Raw genomic sequence first — 14,890 nt, forward strand, 5'->3', positions numbered from 1 at the left:
GCGAGGGTGTCAAGACAGTGAGTCCACAAAAACACACCGACATTTACCCCAGAGAGAGTCCACGCTAACTTCCAGCGTTGAGCAAACCCCAGCTGCTGAATTCACCTGAGCTCAGTGTCGCCTCCTGCTGCTGCCTCCAAAATAAAAGCCTTCTCCGGTTAGTGAAACGGACTTCTTCAGAAAGAATGGCAGTTATCAGCAAAAAGTTGAAGTATTTTATTTTCATAACCTTTACAAAATAACATTAAAGTTAAGTAACATAATGCTTCAAATGATTCCTCAAATAAGTGCCCTGATATCTATAGCTTATATATTTCATTGCAAATATGCTGGTGTACTAAACCTATGCGTTTTATTTATTTATGTCGTTATTATTATCATTATTATGCTGCATTGTGCTTTTATTATGAAATACTGCTTTGTAATTTCCGTTGTGCTCGTCGTTATTACTGGTTGCTTTATGATGGTGTCTCAAAGTTCCTGACACACTGGCGGAGACCGCCCTCCCCACCGCTCTCCTAATATGCTATTGGCTTTTCCTTCCCTCCTCCAGGATAATGGTCGTCTGTGATTGGCTCTTCCCGTGCCAATCATCAGTGAGACTATGGGCGAGGACGAGGGTAAAGTTCGCCGGAGTTCATCGGCTGTCAAGGAAACTCACTTCTCACGCAACGGTTCGGGTCTTCTCACGTAGCCCACGTACTGAGATTTTTTTTTCCTAATCTGAGCGTTTCAGCGGGCAGCCGGACATCCGGTTGTAGTCGCAAATCCCATTTGACCTGCATAACTTGGTTAATGTTATGTCATAAATTGGCATTCCGAGTAGAAAATTTAGACTGATACTGGAGCGGCTCTACGGCGGGAAAACACGCGAACCCGAACTCAAAGTTCTTCTATTAATACAACTCATCACTATGCAGCAAAAAAAAAAAGTTAAATCAGACTAAACATTAATCAGGCATCATGCTCCACTTGTTCTGTTAAGGAGTCGTTAACATGCATTTTATTAAATAGTTATTAATATGCAGCTTGTAAACATACACATATAAACGGCACCCCATCTTCAATAGAAAAGATTTATTTCACTAAACGAAGGAGAGTGAGAGTTCCTCTTCTTCCCTCACCCATCTTTGACTACTGTTAAAGAGAGTTTTGCTAACCTTATATCTTGTATTTACGCTTTTTGAAATGCTTCTTTCTAACAAAACTATTTCCAACAGAAGATAAGTTTCATTTTGGTGTAGTGTAAGCATTAGAACAAGGTTAGTGACTGAGATATTAACTTTAAATTTAAAATTAAAACAATTCTTTAAAAAAAAGCGCAGCTCTAACTTAGCGTTAGCTGCTACTAGCCTATTGATAGCATTAGCTTTTATAGTTTTCAGGTCAGAGGCACAAAAATGTGACAGAGACTGATTTAAAACTTCAGCTTAATGTTTAAAAAGGATTATTGTGTTTGCAGTGAGTTTTTAAGTGGTTATAAGGGTGATTTTAAGTAATTCAAGCTCAAACTATAAATATGGATCAACATTAAGCTATTATTTATTATTATTTATTTAAATTATAATTATATCCTCTTCTATTACCTTCAATTTTTTTATCCAACAGTTTTTTGGAGATTATAAAATTTTCTATCTGAGCATTTTTCTTCTGTGTAGGAACTTTTGACAAGTAAATATAAATTAAAGGACTTAATAGATCATTACGTTGACAGAACTGTCATTTCAAAACCTAAAACGTGTCTGTTTGGTCATATTTGGAGTGAGAATCAGTTACTGTCGGCTTATCTAAAGTATATTTTGTCTGGTTGTGTCTTATGAACCTCACAGAAGCTCTTTGAACTCATGTTATGACCCTTTGATGCTAACCCTGGTCATTTCCCTGTGTCAGCAGTGTGCAGGATGAGCAGCAGCCACCAGTCCCTGTATTTCCTCAGTCTTCCTGACCCAAAGCAGCTGGTCTGCGTCACCCTGACTCTGCAGGATGAGGGCGAGGAGCTGAGGAGCAAACAGATCAGGACCTGCAGGTGAACGGTGCAGAGGACAAGCTACCGTTAGTGTCACACCACAGCAGACAACCAGAGCTGAAAGTTAATTTAAACATGTGAAAGGTTCATTTATGCACATCTGATGAGGGAGGACAAGTGTGACGCAGGTGTTCAGGCACTGATGAGCCAGTAGAACCTTAAATGATGCACACGTGTAAATAACATTGAATGTGTGTTCTCACAGGGAGCTGGTTCTGCTGTTCTCTGATCTTCTCGCTGCTCCTGCTCTGGACTCCTTTGCTGATATCACAGTGGTCATAGCTGTAAGGAACACACACACGCACACACACACATGCACACATGCACACGCACTCCTACACTTTTAAGCATCCACCTTTAAACCCTGATGTCAGTTTGCCATATCAAACTAACACTGAGACACTTATTGCTGTCGTTTCCCTTATGAAAGTGCACAAATGCCATTATTAAGAAAATGTTGCATAGTGTAATTAGCTGAAAAGTTATAAAATAAATTTCACTTATTTGAAGTTAAAAACACTACAATGATCCACAGTAGCTTGTGCTTTCTCTGAGCCTGAGCTCATTTAAGGTGGACTGCGGCTGATTGGTAAATCCTGGCTACTGCATTCCCCGTGTTAAAGAGGAAGCCGGCACTCCTGATGGTGTTGAGTGAGAGAGTTAAACAGGTTTTAATTTCAGTTAAAATTTGAGCCCCAAAGCACTGAAAAGACGATAGACTGGGTTTATAGAGTAAACACACTGCTTTCCTTCATGTGTGCTTTTGCTTCTCTGTAAAACTCACTGTTAGTTCAGCTCGAGCCAGGATGACAGAACGACAGCGTTGGGTTGGCTGGCTGACAAGTGGTAAGAAGGTCAGGTGTCCCCTGGTGGACGCTGTCCAGTCCGTCTACAACCGCAGACTTTGCTTCACAAGGCAGACTGGTTATTGGTGTTTGGACCCCTCCAGGGTTGAACTGATCTTATTTCTGGATGAATTTCTTGGTGGAGGGTTCGATGGGCTCAGGATCAATGTCTCTGCTTTTTCCTTATGATGTGGTTCTGTGGCTTCATCGAGGCTCGACCACCAGCTCGCACTGGTGTAACTGTAACTCCACCCTTTTCTCAGCTGGAAAGGGTGGAGGGGGAGAGGGATTGATGCAGTGATGCAGAGCTGATTGTGAAAGCATATCTGTGGGTATACCTGCTGTTCCACGGGCACCTGTGACCACGAGCTGTGGGTTTTGGACCAAAACAGATCGCAGATATGAGCCTCTGGGCTCAGCATTAAAATGACTGTGAGGAGTTTGGCCTGTTGGGAGGGGCTCAGGGTCAAGAAAGGGACTTCCTGCTTTTATGTCAGAGCTCCTGATGTCGTTTCTATGTGTGAAGCTTCAGCCGCTCCTCTGGTCAGCTGCGGTGCTACGATGTCTTTGCTGGTTAGATTGAAGTTTGACTTGATGTAGCAGAAGCTGTTTCTCAGCTCTTTTAAAAGCAGCAGTGGTTGTTTTGTTTCCTTTGGCGTGTGCGTGATGTTTTTGTGCGGGTGTAGCTTCGGGAGCTTCAGGTTTCTGACTGTTTTATAGATTTTGACTCCGTAAACTCGACAGACTGCACGAGTCGACTCTGTTAGCTGCTTCAACGCCGCACGCACATATCAGGCTCTGCACGCCACCTTAGCCCGCACACACGCTACAGGCCTTTACACACACACACACACACACACACACACACACACACACACACACACACACACACAACAAAGGCACTCACTCTCAGAGCAGATAGTAATCAGTCCTGACAGATGTGATTTGTCCCTCCTGCTCGCAGTGATGAGTGTTTCTCAGAGCAGCAGCCAATCAGGAGATGTGACTGACAGATAACAGCTGCTCAGCTTCAGCCAATCAGCCCTGTTTTCTTTAACAAAATGACACAATCGAGGAAAAGTGACACCAGAGCCGAGCTGTCAGAGATGCTCTGCAGCCTCAGCTTCCCCACGTGCACGTGAGTGCACATGACGTCAGCCGGTCTTCAGCCTGCCAAAGACTGCGCGATGTGCCCTTATCTCGTCCACTCACCGTTAACGATTGGACGTCGTATTCTTACCTTGTGCGTGATTATTAGCAGAGTTTCCTGTAGCACACAGGTCTGCTCGACGCTGTGACACACAGTTTACTTGTTGCTGTTTCCTGTGCAACATTTCACACCCGCAGCTTTTAACAGAAGACCTCTGATGTGAAACATGTTGCAAAAGCAGCGACGGGTCGCTGTTGACCTGGTGGATGGTAAAAGCAGAAAACAGGAGAAACTCAGTGTTGTGGTTGGAACGTGCACATCTATTAGATTGAAACGCTGATGCCTGACAGACAGCACTGTTACAGCTGCTCGTCTCCTTCTTTGCTTTTTCACTCTGTGCGTGGCTCACATACACGATTGCGTGCCGACACCTCCCAGGCAGTGACACGCAACCTAAATAGTTGTTCTGAATTCCAGACATTCCTGGTATGGCTGCACACACACACACACACACACACACACACACACACACACACACACACACACACAGAGCGGTAAAGTGCTGTCTTTGTGAGGACGCTCGTGCAGACCCTGGTTGTAACCGGAGGCCTGAGACCCTCACTGTGACAGTGGGAGCTGTCCACAGTCAGCAGCTCAGCGCGGTCCTCACTGAGACACACAGGCCCGTAGATTGTTCCAGGCTAAGATAAACACTTGCCTCACGCTCTGCTCTCCTTGCTTCACTGACTGTAGATCATAAATAATAAACAGTAATGACACTTTAACTCGGTTTCTGTTAAAGTCGAGCTGCTCTACTCCATGTTTTAATTCTGGACTTGACTAGAGTAGCTTTGCATGAATCAAAGGTCAGAAATAATCCTTCTTTATCTAAAAGAGGGGCTTTGGTGCAGCTCCTCTAAGGCTACCCACCCTTTTCAGACAACTCATGTTCTGATTGGCTGACGGTGGGGGCCGGTACGCAGGGAAATAAATCCCAAGGACATGAAATCAGTCAAATGTGAAAAAACGTCCAACCAGAATCAGCTGATTTATTTAATTCAGTAACTTGAATATATTCAATGAAGTCATGAAAAATGTTTTGTATGAATATTTTCATTAAGACGTGCAGGAGATTCATATTTCAGGGCGGAGCTTGTATTTGTGTTATTCTGTCCATAACCTGCATGAAAATACCCCAATAAAACAACACAGGCTAGTTTGTGAACTCAGGTCTGAACGTCTCAAGCTGAGGACTTGAACTGTCGCTGAGCAACGTAACCCTGCTGTCACTGATTTTACTGATCAAATTAAGCTCCCTGTGCCGTACTGAGTAAAATCTGACTGTAGACAGAGACCATAAACTCATCAGAAAACAGTTTGAGCAGAGGAGTCGCCCCCTGCTGGACACTACAAAGGTCTTTAATATGAGCTGCAGCTCCTTTGGGACCAGTAACAGCTGAAGAAGCAGCAGTTCAGCTCTGGAGTGGAGCTGCTCTGCATCCCTGCGTCACACCTGCAGTCATGACCTCATGGCCGTAGGTGAGGGCTGGAACGTCTCAGTACACACACGCCCACCTCTCCATCTCACACACCACCTTCCCATCGCTCCTACTCCCAGGGCAGAAATCCCACCCAAAGGGAGGAACTGGCTGGTTTACAGAAGTCTGCCATAAGCCCGCCTCCTCGGGGGACTTCTGTTACTTCCAGGCTTCTTTTTTACTGACAAACTGTTTTTTTCTAGCACCACCTCACCCTCACTGTCCTGTTCCTGCAGACCTCGTTCTTACAGAACGGCATCCTCCAGGTGTTTGGACACAGACACCGTCTGCAGGTGGGACTGGAGACCTGGGTGAAGTCCCATAACTGACACTGTTCATGTTTATTCCTGCTGTTCTTTCTCTGTTGTACTTGATGAAAATGTAATCTGTGTGTGTGTAGCTGGGCTCTCCTCAGTCTGTGCTTCCAGGGGACCTCCAGCGTTGCCTGTCCTACTCTCTAATCAGCAGACTGTCCCCCAGCTGGAACAAAGTCGGTCTCTTCCTCGTCTCAGGTGCGACACGTGTGGAACAACTTGATTTGTTCTTGTTTAATTTGGGCGAGTGCAGTCTCGTTTGATAAGGTTGCATCTCTAATGGGGCTTTGAGAGAATGAACTGTCCCACATCAGGTTCATTTTCCAGGTTGCACCAACATGGTGTAGTTCTGGTTATGGCCCCTTCTGATTTGATCCATTTCAGTCACAGTGTTCACTTATCACTCGTCATGACAGCGAGATAATCTTGACGTGATTATCGGTGTTGACACCTCCCAATGCAAACAGGCCCAGGTCTCCTGCAGAGCCGGGAAAACGAGCCGTTATTTGTACAACCTGGCCTCAATGTATTCGCTGCTGTCACTCAGCACGTTTGCAGCCCAAGGCTGAAGTGACACAAACGTTCACCTTCCACGAGTCTGAATAAAACAAAGAGTTTGAAGTCAGAGAGAAATGATGGAGCGCACAGATCTGACTGAAGCAAAAGCAGCATGTTGTAACAGCTGCTGAATAACACGTGTTAGTCTTTGCTCATCACCACCTGAGACTGAACCGTACTGCTGTGGTTCAACTCATCAAATATCTGCCATGTGTTAGTGTGATAGAGGCGAGCAAAGTGTGATCCTTTTGTTTCCTGTCAAACTGCAGCTCGCACACTTGAGAGTCCGTGCAGTGACGAGCTCTGTCCTCTCTGTTTGTTTCCAGGAAAAGACTTCCTGACTGAGAGCGGGAGGCTCAACGCTGTCAGTAAGTTTCACCCTTTACCTCCTCCCAGTGACCTGCACACAGTGACACATTAAACATTACTGTGTGTGTGTGTGTGTGTGTGTGTGTGTGTGTGTTAGGCATGGAGCTGAGTGTCACTGAGGCCCACATGTGTTTCAGCATTGAGGCCAGCGCTGTCCGACTGCCCCTGACCACCGTAAGACAACAAGAACACCTTTATGTAAATGTCGTGAGTAACATGGCGAGCTGAACAGACCGAGGTTTGCTGCCTCTGTGGCTTTTATAAAAACCACTGAACGTTTTAACTTGACCCTCACTGCTGCGATTTAAACTCACACTTCAACTTAGTTTGAGTTAAAGTTTATTAAAGAAGAATTAAATGCTCAGGTCAAGTCTTCCTTCACAGAAGTGCTGTTAAGGAGGAAAAATGAGACTGAAGCAGGATGTTTGTGTTTCAGCTGGGGGACTTCGACCTGCCCCCGCTGGTGCTCCAGAGGTTATGCAGTGACCCTGACTTCGTCGTCGACCTGGCCTCCACCGCAGGAGCCGTGTGGTGTCACGTCCTGCCCAGGTACGATGACGCCACCTGCTGGACAAACTCAGGCAGCACCGAACAGCCGCTGCTCATCACTGTAAAGATTTGGATGAAATGTGACCTCATTAAACTCCTGCTCTTCAAAGATAGTATCACAGAACCGTGCACAGACTTTTATATCATCGTTTTTGGGTCAAACCAGAGGGTAAGGGAACATTTGTGAAGACATCCTTCATGTCGTCAGAGAGGTCGTCACGCTGGTGAGCGTCTCCACGTCCTCAGCTCGTACCTCCTCGCCTCCATCAGCTAATGAGATGCTTTCACACCGTCCAACCGACAGTCTCGCCGCCTGTTTGCAGATCGCTGGTTCTGGAGGCCTTTAGAGCTGTCTTGGTGACGTTAGTGTCAGCTTCTCCTGGCAGCAGAAGCTCTCAGACTGAGGGACGTTCACAGCTGGTCTGACTGACGCCGTACGATCGTTTATCTTTGCAGCAGCTTCTTCTGCCTGCACAGCAGGTTACAGCAGTTTCTGTTTACCGTAGGCGCCACGTGAGATGGCCTCTGATTGGTCTCTCAGAGATTGCCACAACTTTAGAACCAGCTGATGAATGCCGCGCCCTCATTCTGCCCGAACAGCTGAGCTGTCGGAGGATGGACCACCTCTGGGCTCTGGCAGGAGAAGCTGAGGGTGTGAACAGAAAAAACAGATCTTTATCAGCTTGTTTAACAAACAGCAAACCTGTGAGCTGCCGGCTCGCAGCCACGTTAGGTTGTGATTGTCCCGAGGTACAGATGAGCTCACAGTGAGACGCAGCTTCACTTACATGGAGCGAAATGTGAGTCACATAAACAGGAGAGTGTGTATGTGCAGCAGGTGTAGGGTGGGTGTGTGGTCACACAGCAACGCTGAGGTGTCGTGCTCACGGCTTTTACTTTCTAATCACACTCAGATGTAACGTGGGCGTCATTTTAAAGGCCGTGATTACCTGACTGTAGTCAGCAGATCAGTGTGTGCTGTTAGTGTCACGGTCGTTCTCTTCACCTGTGGGTGCTGTAACGTTAGTGGGTGTTATCCTGGCTGTGAGCAGCAGGTGGAGCTGCAGCTCTGTGTGATCACAGCTGGGCTCTGACGGCTGCAGTGTTCATTGACAGGCTGGTTTGTGTCTCTGTGCTAGCATGAAGAAAGGTCAGGTCATCTTCATCAGCCGCCAGCTGCCCAAGCATGGACCGTTCAGGAGCTACAGAGACCTGCAGAAGCACTGGAACCGCATGGTACACACACACACACACACACACGGTCTCAGCCTCTTCTTAAACCCAGGAGCTGAGTGGACAGATCTCCTGTGGAGCACATGAGGCTGGCATGGCAACGTGACTCAGACTGAATGTGAGGTTACTCTGAGGCAGGAAGCAGAAAAGCTTTAGAAACACGGAGGGGAATGACAGTAGTGCTGAAAGGTGCACAGACCGCTCTGCTGGAGTCAGAGTTCTGCTCACATAAAGACCTGCTTGGACCAGAACACGCTCCAAAGAAATTTGGGACTTCTGAATAAATTATTGTGTTGCAGACGAGCACATTATAAATGGTCTGGCTTACTAAACCAAAGTAGATAAAGCATTAAATGACAGATATTTATGTCCACCTTACCCCGCACATCCTCCTCATCACACCAACCCTCTGCATGTGCTCCTTTGCTCCACCCTGAAAAACAGCACAGTTCCAGTTTTTGCGGGTTTTCTGCAGTGAGTCTGAGACTGTTAATTACAGTCCACAGTCTGAGTATGAGCTCTCCAACCTTTAACTTCATACTGGGAATATTTACAGGGTTCATAAAGGTGGCTCCAAGTTCTTTTTGATGATGTTTCTCAGCAGTGTTTGAGCCATCACAGTTCCATCAGGAGATGCAAATTACCTACTGCTTTTTAAATAAAGTTAAAAACCCAACTAAATCAGCTTTACTACGACACTGCAAGCGTCCCAGTCTAAATGCAAACGCAGGTTTTTGTTCCTTGACCAGCTCTGAGCAACAGTATCAGTACGATGGGATATATCACAGTTTGAATAAACTGCAGGAGCTTCATGTCTGATGCTGAGGAGCAGACACGAAGTTTGATCTGTTTCTGTGTTTTCCAGTATGGCTACAGACTGCCTGAGCTGGCAGAGGATGAGGTGCTGTACTGCAGCGTCTACTTCAGGCTGCTGGGAGAGATACTCTTCAGGTATCCTCAGAGCCGCATTAAACCACATTTAAATCAGTGTTGTTACAGTGTTTGTCAGATGGCAGGTAGAGATGAACAGTACGATATACTCAGAGTTACATGCAGGAGTAAAGATGCGCCTCGTGTTTTACTACCAACAAGGACAGAGCAGCAGCATGAACCATCGCTGCTCTGCAGTGAGAAGGAAAATCTCAAATCTGATAAAGTTTTCACCTCTGTCCTGAGCAGCTACCCTCTGAGCTGCATCCGCCTGCAGCCGGTGCAGCGTTGTCCTCGGGTCGACCTGCAGGGGGCGCTGGGCGGCTTCCTGTCTGACGTCAGGCACACACTGAAGACTGTGTGTGGCTTCCCTGCACATCTGAGCAGACAGCCCTGTTACCGTGCAGTCCGGCTGAGCAGCGCTGGATCTTTACAGGTACACACACACACACTGTGTATAGATGTGTGTTACGAGGATAATCTCACTGTGCTGCAAACGCTTCGTGGCTCTGTCGTGTGGCGGTCAGCCGTGAGCTGTTCAGCTTGTAGGTGCAGCACTTTCTGGCCCTGCTGCATCCAAACTGACGTCAGTAATAACATTTGTAAGCTACATCTGGTCACCTGCTTTTCAGTGGAAATATCACAACTCAGTGCATGTAGGCACTGGCTGTAGCACAAACCAACCATGAGCATGGCGTGGTTGCTGGGATTTTCCTGTGAACCATGTCTGGGGTTTACCGAGGATGGTATGAAAATGAGGAACTATCCAGTGAGCTCTGGTTCTCTGGGAGAAATCAGAGGTCACATTAGAATGGCAGCAGTAACTCAAGTAACTAGTCATTACAACCAAAGTATACAGGAGAGTATCTGGAGAAATCCAGATGTAGAGATGGCACGATGCCACTTTTTTATGTCCGATACCGATATCATACATTTGGATATCTGCCGATACCGATATGAATCCAATATAGTGTTTTTAACCAATAAAACTGTTTTTTTAATATCTTGCTGCTATTCTGTTAAACCTGTATGTAAAATACACTGCTCCCAAAATATTTATAATAATACTGATCAATCTAATAAACTTAAACCTGCACCATCCTCCCTATTCTGCTAGTTTAAAGAGCACTTAGCAGAAATATTACGCAACCAAACTAATGGGGTTGCAAACTCCCAGCAAAATAAAAAAGAGAACCACCCCCAGCCTCCGCCTCGTGATGCTTAATCGACATGATCAACTTTAATTTAATGCACATGTAAAAAAAAAGCACAGAAATCAATTATTTTTCCACAATAATTAAATAGATTCAACCTCTTTCTTCTACAGAACTGCAGACTGCACAGATGGAAAAAGTACTATAGCTTACTGGGGTATATTAGACTTAACAGTTACTATATACAGTAATGGACTTCTATTCGTTTTACATCAGATTCAGATAATTATTTATTAAAAGCTCGACATTTTAAATGAGAATAAGAAAGAAAAGTATGTCTTTGTGCCCCCTTTTCCCTGTTCATGCCCTATCGGCCCCCCTGGCTAAACTTTGCTAGATCCGCCCCTGCACAGTTACAGCCGTCAGCTAGAAAAAGATCCTCGAGTAGAAAGTAATATTAAATAAATTCTATCAACAGCTGATCAAGCTTAAACGTGCTGCTGTTGTTCAGCCGCTGGTTTCCTCTTTCTGGTGCAAAGTGGGCCAAAAACAAACCAGAGACACGGACTCGCGACAGAAAAGCCGATCAGCTGATCAGTTTCATGATTGAAGTAGCAGCAGGAGAGGGAGAGAGATTAGTTGTTAAGCCTTAGGCTGGAATGCTTTACAAACATTCAGAGGTGAACTTACACACTTGCTTCACTTCTCTCTGGGAAAACTTCCTCGGAGATGAAATGCAGGGTTGGTAGCGAGGCTCCAAGTGCTCCACCAGACCGCCGACAGGTCTCGCATGCCACAGCCGCTCTATCATGTGACGCATACTTCTCAGACGTGCTACGGTTCTGAGCTGAGTTACGCCATGTCACAAGTTTTGTGAGGTGCTTTCGTAATATTTAATGGATCGGATTACATTTTTTATTTCTCTCCGATATCCGATCCAGTAATTTAGGTCAGTATCGGACCGATACGTAATATCGGATCGGTCCATCTCTAGTGTAAACCCCATGAAAGCATGGACTCATCCTGCCTTTATCAGCAGTTCATCCTCCTGATGGTGTGCGGGATACGTTTTGAGCACACTTTGGGACCCTTGGTACCATCTGAGCATCATTTAAACCCCACAGCTAACCTGAGTGTTGCTGTTCATCATGTGAACCATCTTGTGATGCTTCTTCCATCAGGATAATGCTCCATGTGTCAGAGCTCAGAGCATCTCAAACGTGAACCTGAGTTCACTGCCCTCACACGGTCTCCACAGATCTCAGTCCTGTCACAGCTCCGGGATGTGAAGGAATTCACATTCTCATGGATGCGGGCGGTAAATCTGCACCAACATGATGCTGTCGAGTCAGCGTGGACCAAAAGCTCTGAGGAACGTTTCCAGCTCCTTGTTAAATCTGAGCCACGAGGACTTGAAGCAGCTCGGACAGCCTGGTGTTCCAAACAGAGTATACCTCACAGATCTTTCTTTCATGGCCTGGGGAACAGGTGTGAGTGTTGGTGTGGGCAAAGCAGTGATTTCTGAGCGTTCCCACCTTGTAAACTCTCCACAGGCAGTTTTATGAGTGCTGAGGAAAAACCTTTCATGCACAGGAGTACAACAGGTAGCATATCTGCCTTTAAGCTTGAATAAATGTGTTTTCTGCACAGCTCTTTCCTTTCACACAAGTCAATAGATGAAGGGATAAAGTGCAATAAAGCAGGTGGGATTAAAGTTATTTCTCATTTTGTCCTGCAGATGATTCTTATTCACAGGCTGCAGCTGTGCGAGCGATCGATTCAGCGCTCACAGGGTGAACTGAAATATTTATGCTGCTTCTTATTTCCATGTATAAGACCACTGATCCCATCTGTAGGCTGAGCCGAGGCTGGAACTGACGCTCAAAAGGATCGTTTATTCACCTTTAGAAAGGTTTCTCCTGACCAGCACCCACCCATCCCTCCACCCATTTAACCATCCATCCCTCCATCCATTTAACCATACATCCATCCATCCCTCCACCCATTTAACCATCCATCCCTCCATCCATCCATCCATCCATCCATCCACCCACCCATCCCTCCATCCACCCATTTAACCATACATCCCTCCATCCATCCATCCACCCACCCATCCCTCCATCCATCCATCCCTCCACCCATTTAACCATACATCCATCCATCCATCCACCCATCCATCCCTCCATCCATCCATCCATTTAACCATCCATCCATCCCTCCACCCATTTAACCATCCATCCATCCCTCCATCCATTTAACCATCCATCCATCCATCCATCCCTCCATCCACCCATTTAACCATCCATCCATCCATCCCTCCATCCACCCATTTAACCATCCATCCATCCCTCCATCCATTTAACCATCCATCCATCCATCCATCCCTCCATCCACCCATTTAACCATCCATCCATCCACCCACCTATCCCTCCATCCATCCATCCCTCCACCCATTTAACCATACATCCATCCATCCATCCACCCATCCATCCCTCCATCCATCCATCCATTTAACCATCCATCCATCCCTCCACCCATCCCTCCATCCATCCATCCCTCCACCCATTTAACCATACATCCATCCATCCATCCACCCATCCATCCCTCCATCCATCCCTCCACCCATTTAACCATCCATCCATCCCTCCATCCATTTAACCATCCATCCATCCCTCCATCCATTTAACCATCCATCCATCCATCCCTCCATCCACCCATTTAACCATCCATCCATCCATCCCTCCATCCACCCATTTAACCATCCATCCATCCCTCCATCCATTTAACCATCCATCCATCCCTCCACCCATTTAACCATCCATCCATCCCTCCATCCATTTAACCATCCATCCATCCATCCATCCATCCATCCCTCCATCCACCCATTTAACCATCCATCCATCCATCCCTCCATCCACCCATTTAACCATCCATCCATCCCTCCATCCTTTTAACCATCCATCCATCCCTCCATCCACCCATTTAACCATCCATCCATCCCTCCACCCATTTAACCATCCATCCATCCCTCCACCCATTTAACCATCCATCCATCCATCCATCCATCCATCCATCCATCCATCCACCCATTTAACCATCCATCCCTCCATCCACCCATTTAACCATCCATCCATCCCTCCATCCATTTAACCATCCATCCCTCCATCCACCCATTTAACCATCCATCCATCCACCCATTTAACCATCCATCCATCCCTCCATCCATTTAACCATACATCCATCCCTCCATCCATTTAACCATCCATCCATCCATCCATCCCTCCATCCACCCATTTAACCATCCATCCATCCATCCCTCCATCCACCCATTTAACCATCCATCCATCCCTCCATCCATTTAACCATCCATCCATCCCTCCATCCACCCATTTAACCATCCATCCATCTCTCCACCCATTTAACCATCCATCCATCCCTCCACCCATTTAACCATCCATCCATCCCTCCACCCATTTAACCATACATGCGTCCATCTCATCCCCAGGTTGTTCCGGGTTGGTTCATCGGGGTGTGACTGTTAGATTGAAAGCTGGTATGAGTGACTGAGAATGAGATCTTCATCTCTGCTGCTTGAGAACTTAATATCTTGCTGCTATTCTGTTAAACCTGTATGTAAAATACACTGCTCCCAAAATATTTATAATAATACTGATCAATCTAATAAACTTAAACCTGCACCATCCTCCCTATTCTGCTAGTTTAAAGAGCACTTAGCAGAAATATTACGCAACCAAACTAATGGGGTTGCAAACTCCCAGCAAAATAAAAAAGAGAACCACCCCCAGCCTCCGCCTCGTGATGCTTAATCGACATGATCAACTTTAATTTAATGCACATGTAAAAAAAAAAGCACAGAAATCAATTATTTTTCCACAATAATTAAATAGATTCAACCTCTTTCTTCTACAGAACTGCAGACTGCACAGATGGAAAAAGTACTATAGCTTACTGGGGTATATTAGACTTAACAGTTACTATATACAGTAATGGACTTCTATTCGTTTTACATCAGATTCAGATAATTATTTATTAAAAGCTCGACATTTTAAATGAGAATAAGAAAGAAAAGTATGTCTTTGTGCCCCCTTTTCCCTGTTCATGCCCTATCGGCCCCCCTGGCTAAACTTTGCTAGATCCGCCCCTGCACAGTTACAGCCGTCAGCTAGAAAAAGATCCTGGAGTAGAAAGTAATATTAAATAAAT

The 14,890-nt window shown here is 45.9% G+C and overlaps 1 protein-coding gene across 11 annotated transcripts in view; it reads left to right on the forward strand.

Moving 5' to 3' along the window:
• Positions 1-21: 21 nt before the first annotated feature.
• Positions 22-14,890, forward strand: part of lg9h18orf63 (linkage group 9 C18orf63 homolog) — a 23,716-nt gene continuing 8,847 nt past the window's right edge. For 2 of the 11 annotated variants that reach the window (XM_085285710.1, XM_085285719.1), the window contains exons 1-12: positions 22-157; positions 554-699; positions 1,891-2,026; positions 2,232-2,310; positions 5,796-5,852; positions 5,960-6,071; positions 6,758-6,799; positions 6,898-6,974; positions 7,237-7,349; positions 8,489-8,585; positions 9,448-9,533; positions 9,762-9,948. In XM_085285710.1, coding sequence (XP_085141836.1) covers positions 558-699; positions 1,891-2,026; positions 2,232-2,310; positions 5,796-5,852; positions 5,960-6,071; positions 6,758-6,799; positions 6,898-6,974; positions 7,237-7,349; positions 8,489-8,585; positions 9,448-9,533; positions 9,762-9,948 — 1,128 coding nt within the window. In that variant the 5' untranslated portion in view covers positions 22-157; positions 554-557. Of the gene's footprint in view, positions 158-484; positions 700-1,104; positions 1,263-1,890; positions 2,027-2,231; positions 2,311-5,762; positions 5,853-5,959; positions 6,072-6,757; positions 6,800-6,897; positions 6,975-7,236; positions 7,350-8,488; positions 8,586-9,447; positions 9,534-9,761; positions 9,949-14,890 lie in introns of those variants that run through there. The other 9 variants (XM_085285708.1, XM_085285709.1, XM_085285714.1 and 6 more) reach the window with 9 other exon arrangements.

The sequence above is a fragment of the Mchenga conophoros genome, linkage group LG9 (assembly GCF_057382185.1).
Source record: "Mchenga conophoros isolate Kocher_MC1m ecotype Shallow Benthic linkage group LG9, M_conophoros_male_GT1.1, whole genome shotgun sequence".
Taxonomy (NCBI): Eukaryota; Metazoa; Chordata; class Actinopteri; order Cichliformes; family Cichlidae; genus Mchenga; species Mchenga conophoros.